Genomic DNA, 8,229 nt, shown 5'->3' with positions numbered 1-8,229 from the left:
ATATAAATCATCAGTTGGAATGTTTGTTTCTTAATTAAAAGTTAAAAGGGTTAAAAGGGTTTAGCTCATCATGCCACAGTACTGATCCTTCACACACACATGCATATATGCACACACACGCACACGAACATGCACACGCACATGCACGCACATGCACATACACACACACACACACACACACACACACACACATAAACACACAAACACACACACAAATGAATTAGGAAAAAAACATAAAGAAAAGGGAGGATTTCACAGTTCTGTTTAATTATTAACATAAATGATAATGAGTCATGTATATTTCACTGAATCATGTATATTTCACTGAATCATGTATATTTCATTACACAGAGCCACAAATGAAAAGCAAATTGCATGTGTTGCCATAAAACAGTCACCCTCTCTTATTGTCTTCTTGATTTTGATATAGAGTACAAAACAGGCCTCAGCAAATTCTCTTTTATGCAAATTTATGTAAATCACTGGACTTAATGAGATAATCAGGAGATATGAACAATAGAAACTCAACTATGTAAAATTCATTTACAGATATTAGTTATGGTTATGGCAGAAAGAAATAACTGGTAATGGGTTTGGCAGATAGATATTACTGGTTATGGTTATAGAATAGGTCATAATAGTTATAAAAAAGATATTAGTCGTTATTATTATAGAAGAGAGATATTAGTCGTTATGGTTATGAAAGAGAGATATTAGTCTTTATTATTATGGAAGAGAGATATTAGTCGTTATGGTTATGTTAGTCATTATTGTTATGGAAGAGAGATATTTGTCGTTATGGTTATGTTAGTCATTATTGTTATGGAAGAGAGATATTTGTCGTTATGGTTATGTTAGTCATTATTGTTATGGAAGAGAGATATTAGTTTTTATGGTTATGGAAGAGAGACGGTTGTTATGGTTACAATTATGGTTGCAACTGGTGTGTCCTTTATTTCAATAAGAAGCAAAACTAATCTGAAGAAAGATTCTGTATTTATTTATCTTATCTTGGCTATCTTGTTTAAAACCAAGAAATACTAAAAATGTTTCCTTATTTTCAAGAATTTGATTTAAATGTATGATTTCAGTTTTAATCTTATTCAAATTTTTCCTCAGAAATATTTTTCAGTTATTACTGTATGGAACCTCACACATCACTTTAGGCTTGATTGTCTGCCTCATACAATTTAATGACAACGGCTTCATGCGGCTGGAGATTTATGGACCGAAGGGATACAGAACCAAAGCGATCCAGGCCTGTGCTAGTTACAAACACCCCTCTTTCTGGTAGGCTGGGAGCCCAGTCTGGGTCCAGAGAGACAGGCTCCGAGCCAAAATGCAACATCACCAGGAAGTGAGCGCATGCCCATGAGCGCAGGTAGGCCAGAGGACGGATGGCTGTGGAGTTAGCGGAGGCGGAGCCGACTGCCGGGCTGTTGACGGGGAGAAAGGTGAGATTGCCGAAGAGAAGGGCCTCTTCATGCGTGCGTGTGCGGCTCAGCGACCTGAAGAGTGCTCGCCATCTTCTCTGATTCTCCTGACAGAAAGACAGATGAGTTTTAGAAGGATATTTGAGGTAAAGCCTCATACAGAAATCCTAAGGTGGAAAACAAAGCTAAGAAAGACCAGGGACTTTATTTGACTCGTGATTATTGGTCCCTATACTTTAGATGTTCTTATATTTTCTGATGAAGTATTTAAATCACATACTTTTGGAAAAACGTTTTGCTGCAAATTTAAATGTAGGGCTTTGACTAAACTTTCTCACTTTTTGTCTTGAATCTCTGTTTGTCTTGTCATCTTCAGACAGGTATACAGAAGCATTCTAAACACACACAAAAAAAGAATTTGATATATGTGTAGTATATTATTTGTACTCAAGCTAAGTCCACCAATAGCACTCTGAACTCTTGATTAAGACTGCGCTTACCGCGGTTGGACTTATCTCATCACCACATGTGATAATGGCAGTGCCAGGAAGTGTCATCATCAGAACCATGATGACTTCCTTCAGGTCCCCTACTCCTGCCCAATCCACCTGCAACACCTCCACACACGGAGGACATGTCACCCCAAAGCACTGACCTGTGCTCTTCAGTATCACTCCAATAGCTATGCATGTGTCACACCCACGACCAGAGTTACTGACTGGTCATCGCGGAGGTCCAGAACTGGTCTTTAAGGTCTGTACAAGTCAGACCGTCTTAACTACTGGACAGAGTGTGCTCAACATGACGTTTTCCCTGATACCTCTAAATGTTCTACAGAGCATTTGGGAAACGTATCGTTGAACTATTCATTCATTTGTTCTTTCATTCGTTCTTTCATTCATTCATTCATTTGTTCTTTCATTCATTCATTCATTCATTCATTTGTTCTTTCATTCATTCTTTCTTCATAAGTACAGAATTTACAATTCATGAGGGGACAGGACAGATTCTCCTCTTTGCACCAATCATGTATAAATTAGAATGACTTTGTTCTATTCAGGGAAAAGTAAACAATAAACAATAAACATTTGTTGCTTCAGAGTCATGGATACAAAAATACAGAACAAGCTGTATGTGCTTTTTCTAATTGCTTTTTCTAAGTGCTTTTTACCCACAGAAACATGCTAAATGTGTATAGGACACCATTTATCTAACTGTAATATAAATACTGTAATATAAAATGGCGCAGCTTGAAGATGCACTTACAGTACAACCGAGCTTAGTCCTCTAATAGGAGCTGTAGGGGCTGAGACCCCTGAAAGGGAAAGAATCTGTCCCAGATGTCTGCAGAATAACGCCTGGGGCAGTGAAAACCCACTACTCACGGTCCAGCTTAGCCAGTTCGTCTGCAGCCTCCTCAGCCTGGTTTCCGTCACTTTGGCGAGTTCAGCAGCGGGTAACGGATGAGTGGAGATGGGAACCAGAGGCTCAGAGAGCAGCACTTGCACCAGGGAGGTGTTGGGACGTGTCTCCAGCACACTGAACCCTGGAGAGGAGGCCCCAGTCTGCCTCAGCATCACAATCCTACACACACACACACACACACACACACACACACATACACAGGATGCATCGCTGAGCCTAATTACACCTAAATCATTAAAAGCACTGAAAGAACAGACTTCATAAGCGTTCAAATGAAAGGATGTGTGACTGAGGTCTAAGGCAGGAGCTACCAGTCATCGTCCTCAGTGCTACACGCCTCAGCCAGCTCTGGACACTCTCTCCACGTCTGAAAGTCAGGAAAAACAACAACAACTAGAATTTGATTTTCCCACTAAATTAAATCTTCCTCATTTTCAGAAATGACATCACCACACCAGTGTGGTCTCAGAATGGCTTTATAATACCTTCTGAGAATAGCCTGGGTCCGGGTCGCAGATTTCAAATCCAGACACCCCTTGTTCAAGCCAGTATCTAACCGAGTTCTAGAAGAGGAATGGTGAGGTGCGTCACATACATTTTCACCTTTAGCCTTGTGCGATACGAGAGGAGCTCAGGAAACTCCATTTTAAAATGGACCACAGTGACTATACAGTAAGTGCATTACTGTAAAAGATGTAAATGTAAATAGGTCAGGTTTTGTTTCTTATAAAGGAAATAGCACAATAAAAGGTCAAACAAACAAGACTTGTACATATTTTACCTGAACATAAACAAATGCATCCGTTTGGTTACTGAACTCTGTCCTGTTGAATAGATTAAGCCCACAGAGATCCAGAATCACTCTTACACCTGCATTAGATATAATTACACGAATTACTCTCTAATCACAGGAAAACTTTCTGTTTAAATTACTTTAAATTTGATTTGCCATCAACTCTAAAGTTCAACCAGCTAGACCCCCTTACAGTGCTTACAGTGATTCAGTGCTGAAACACACATTGTTAACTCTAATGTCTCTAGTTCAACATTATTACAGAGGTAATGTGTTATGTAGACTATAGAGAAAAGAAAAATGTGTAAACTAATGAAGATATAGGGAATACTTGAAATCTCAAGTATGAAATGTCAGTGACCATAACAAATGCACAGACCGGTCACTATGTGCAGATCGTCCTATTTAAATCATCCAGATTTCACAGCCACATGGGAAGCAAAACTTGGAAATAAACGGCTGAATGGCGCCACCTGCTGTTTGCTGAGGAGGACTGCTGTTTTCTAAACTGCTGTCTAGTTGATAAAGGATACATAATGCATAATAAAACAATCATTTTATTCTGAATTCTGAACCTCCCCAGACAGATGTCTAAATGTACCTGTGTTGTGACTGTCTGTGATGAGCTGGTGGAACTGGACCAGAGTGCCAAGGTTCTGGTCTATCTCAGTCAGGTTGAGTGGCGTGACATCGTGCCTGAACAACCCTTCCAAGATCAAGACCCCAATGCCCAGGGACCTGAGGTAGGGGAGCCTGCCAGACACCTCTGAATACGGGCAGCACAAAGTTAACGCTCTCCACATAACGCATTTTCACTATGGACCAAATCTACAAGAAGACTTGTCAAGGCAAAATGGCAGAAGATACATGCATGATATGTATGTTGCAGCTATTCTGTTTAAAGGCTCTCCAGTAATACACCAGATACTCACTGTGTAGAGCCCCTGACCCTGTGTTCTCTATATCCAGGAGCAGAGATGGCTGTAGACGATAGAACACCTCCGTCTGCCACCAGCGCCGAGCCGAAGCTCCAGGCCGGGGGCTCCGGACGATCCCAACCACAGCCGCCCCGAGCATGGCCAGCCACCCCAGCCAGAAGAACAGGACCATCCCAGAGCGGAGCTTCTTCCAGCCTGGACCTCCTGCGGCAGATGCCAGCTCCTCCCTGGTCATGGGTTTCCAGATGCACTGATGAGGTTCGGTGTCTGGCACGATGAGAGGCAGCGTCTCAGATGCTGTCAGATGGTCTGTCGCGATATCGTACCCTGGGTCACCGTCCACCTTCAAAGGCATCTTGTCTTATTGTCTATGAGACAGAGCGAAACAGGGTGAGGACCGGCTTGGCATGGCAGCTTCTGGGTTAGTAGCCTGACTTTGACACACTAATGTCCCTAACATGGACAGAGTCATTCACTGGTGAGAAACCAGCATGGTTGACATTTAATAACACACCATAAATGCTTCATGGGGAAGCAGGGAAGAATAGTAAACTTGAGATGAAATATGGAAAGATTGTATGAAATATGAAAGTGCCATTTGTGTTATTGGTTATATTAGTTGGTTTTAGTATGTTAGATTGGTATTTTATTTAGGTTACACTGCACAGATAAAACTTTTTCATTTCAGATTATGGGGAGTGTACCATTAGTTTACTGCTGCTAAACACAGTCAAGCCATAACAAAAGGAAGTTTATAAACAAGAACTGTTGTTCCAGTACCATAGACAGAAAATAAAAACACAGCTGTTGAACTTTTTCATGAGATGTTAGAATTCTCAGTATAGAAAGTCCAAGTGTCTGGTAAAATTGACAAACATGTTTTAATCTTATTGACGAACACGTAACTGATGTACAAAGGTTAATCTGCAGAATTGTATCCATGCCCAGAATCTAACCTAATCATTATTTTAAGGTCGTATTGATTAAATTACACAGAATATTTTCCATTCATATTGAAGTCCAGTATAAAACCAGTGACAAAACAAAGCCATACTGGGAACTGCGAGTGTGGGCTCGGGCTGGTTACTCACCTCAGCAGCTGTTCTCTGTGAGAGAGGTGTTCTTCTTCTGGGTCGCACTCTCAGCTTGATCTCTGTCTACTTGGAGCTCACTGGACGTCTTTCTTTTCAGACCGGTTCAGCAAATGGGGCCCCAGATGTGAGCAGGTAATTAGTAGAGACGTGGTAAAATGCACCACACTTCAGTAACACATTCTACTGAGATGGCACATTGCTGGAGTGCCTACACAAAGCTAATTACCTACAGCATCCTAAAAAAGTCTATATATATATATATATATATATATATATATATAGAGAGAGAGAGAGAGAGAGAGAGAGAGAGAGAGAGAGAGAGAGAGAGAGAAAGCGAGAGAGAGTGAGAGAGAGAGAAGAGAGAGAAAGCGAGAGAGTGAGAGAGAGAATGAGAGATATTCAATATTGTAGTAAAGTAGACAGAGCTTCTAGTTGATGAAGGACCTCTGTCTCTCTGTCTCTCTGTCTCTATGTCCTCTGTCTCTCTGTCTCTCTGTCCTCTGTCTCTCTGTCTCTCTGTCCTCTGTCTCTCTGTCTCTCTGTCTCTCTGTCCTCTGTCTCTCTGTCTCTCTGTCCTCTGTCCTCAACGTCCCGTTTCTCTGGACACTCTGTGTACTTGACTACAGTGTTGAATCTCTCTCCATTTCATACATCATTTAGGTTCAAAATGGGATTTTAGAACATACACATTCAGCAGCTGTTTTGGCTGCAGAGTAATAAAATGTATTTAAGATGATTTATTAATGATTTATTTTTTTAAATAATAATAATCAAAATAAGTACCTGTAATTCATTAAATGTGCAGTAATCAGATATCGGAGAGACTACCACACACTGCAGAGTAGTTTTCTGGCTATTGACAGCACCCAGAACAGAGGGCAGAACACAGGCACAGATACAGGCAGAACACAGACACAGATACAGGCATAACACAGGCATAGATACAGGCAGAACACAGGCACAGATACAGGCAGAACACAGACACAGATACAGGCATAACACAGGCATAGATACAGGCAGAACACAGGCACAGATACAGGCAATATATAGACACAGATACAGGCAGGACATAGGCACAGATACAGGCAGAACACAGGCACAGATACAGACAGTATACAGGCACAGATACAGGCAGAACACAGGCACAGATACAGGCAATATATAGACACAGATACAGGCAGGACATAGGCACAGTTACAGGCAGAACACAGGCACAGATACAGACAGTATGCAGGCACAGATACAGGTAGAACACAGGCACAGATACAGGCAGTATACTGACACAGATACAGGCAGTATACAGACACAGATACAGGCAGAACACAGACACAGATACAGGCAGTATACAGACACAGATACAGGCAGAACACAGGCACAGATACAGGCAGTATACAGGCACATATACAGGCAGAACACAGGCACAGATACAGGCAGTATACAGGCACAGATACAGGCAGAACACAGGCACAGATACAGGCAATATATAGACACAGATACAGGCAGAACATAGGCACAGATACAGGCAGAACACAGGCACAGATACAGGCAGTATACAAGCACAGATACAGGCAGAACACAGGCACAGATACAGGCAGAACACAGGCACAGATACAGACAGTATACAGGCACAGATACAGGCAGTATACAGGCACAGATACAAGCAGTATACAGGCACAGATACAGAAAGTACACAGGCACATATACAAGCAATATACAGATACAGATACAGGCAGAACACAGGCACAGACACAGGCAGTATACAGACACAGATACAGACAGTATACAGGCACAGATACAGAAAGTACACAGGCACATATACAAGCAGTATAGAGGCACAGATACAGAAAGTACACAGGCACAGATACAGGCAGTATACACGCACAGCTACAGGCAGTATACAGACACAGATACAGGCAGAACATAGGCACAGATACAAAAAGTACTCAGGCACAGATAGTACACAAGCACATATACAAGCACTATAGTGGCACAGATACAGAAAGTACACAGGCACAGATACAGGCAGAACACAGTCACAGATACAGGCAGTATACAGACACAGACAGACTCTCACCTGTGATGTGACCATATGACACCCTTTAGGACTCTTGGCTTCTGGTACCAGTCATTAGGACTCTTGGTTTTCAGTGGCAGTCCTGGTTAGACTCTTTAACATCACTGAAACATCTGTAGCAGTGAGACTCCAGAATTATTCACTTAATCAAACTATATACATTTCAGCTGAGCAACCTGAACTAAATAAAATAACCTGAATTAAATAAGATAACCTGAACTTTTAAATAACATGTATTCACAATTCTGAAATTTTTTTCAGTGAAAACTTGACTTGAACTGTCTGCTGACTGCATGCATCGATTTTAATGAGATAAAAATCCGTTTTAAATCAGTTTAGATTTACTAGACAGAAGTTTATGTTAAATCTAAAGTCTCCTGGATATGTACCACTGGGCCCATCTTATTATGTGCATTTTCATATGTCTGTACTTCGTATGCTGCAGTGATTCATTGTCTCCTGCAACAAAAAA

At 41.3% G+C, this 8,229-nt stretch overlaps 1 protein-coding gene across 1 annotated transcript; it reads right to left on the bottom strand.

Annotated features, from left to right (window-relative positions):
* Positions 1-1,162: 1,162 nt before the first annotated feature.
* LOC113578657 (4F2 cell-surface antigen heavy chain) lies at positions 1,163-4,944 on the bottom strand. The gene is made up of 9 exons (XM_027012043.2): positions 4,584-4,944; positions 4,253-4,417; positions 3,640-3,728; positions 3,344-3,421; positions 3,170-3,225; positions 2,819-3,017; positions 1,934-2,041; positions 1,772-1,828; positions 1,163-1,540 (listed from the first exon to the last, which is right to left on the bottom strand). Exons 1-9 carry the CDS (start codon positions 4,942-4,944, stop codon positions 1,163-1,165), a joined length of 1,491 nt encoding a protein of 496 aa, XP_026867844.2.
* Between the last annotated feature and the right edge of the window lie 3,285 nt (positions 4,945-8,229).

The sequence above is a fragment of the Electrophorus electricus genome, chromosome 15 (assembly GCF_013358815.1).
Source record: "Electrophorus electricus isolate fEleEle1 chromosome 15, fEleEle1.pri, whole genome shotgun sequence".
NCBI classification, from domain to species: Eukaryota; Metazoa; Chordata; class Actinopteri; order Gymnotiformes; family Gymnotidae; genus Electrophorus; species Electrophorus electricus.
This window is presented reverse-complemented; position numbering and strand designations above follow the sequence as displayed.

Excerpts from the sequence above, each read along its gene's own strand:
- LOC113578657 (XM_027012043.2), bottom strand. The coding sequence starts at position 4,944 with ATGCCTTTGAAGGTGGACGGTGACCCAGGGTACGATATCGCGACAGAC. Across the intron at positions 4,418-4,583 it reads AGGGTCAGGGGCTCTACACA|AGGTGTCTGGCAGGCTCCCC; the intron begins GTGAGTATCTGG and ends GCCCGTATTCAG. Across the intron at positions 1,829-1,933 it reads ATGAGATAAGTCCAACCGCG|AATGCTTCTGTATACCTGTC; the intron begins GTAAGCGCAGTC and ends GTGTGTGTTTAG.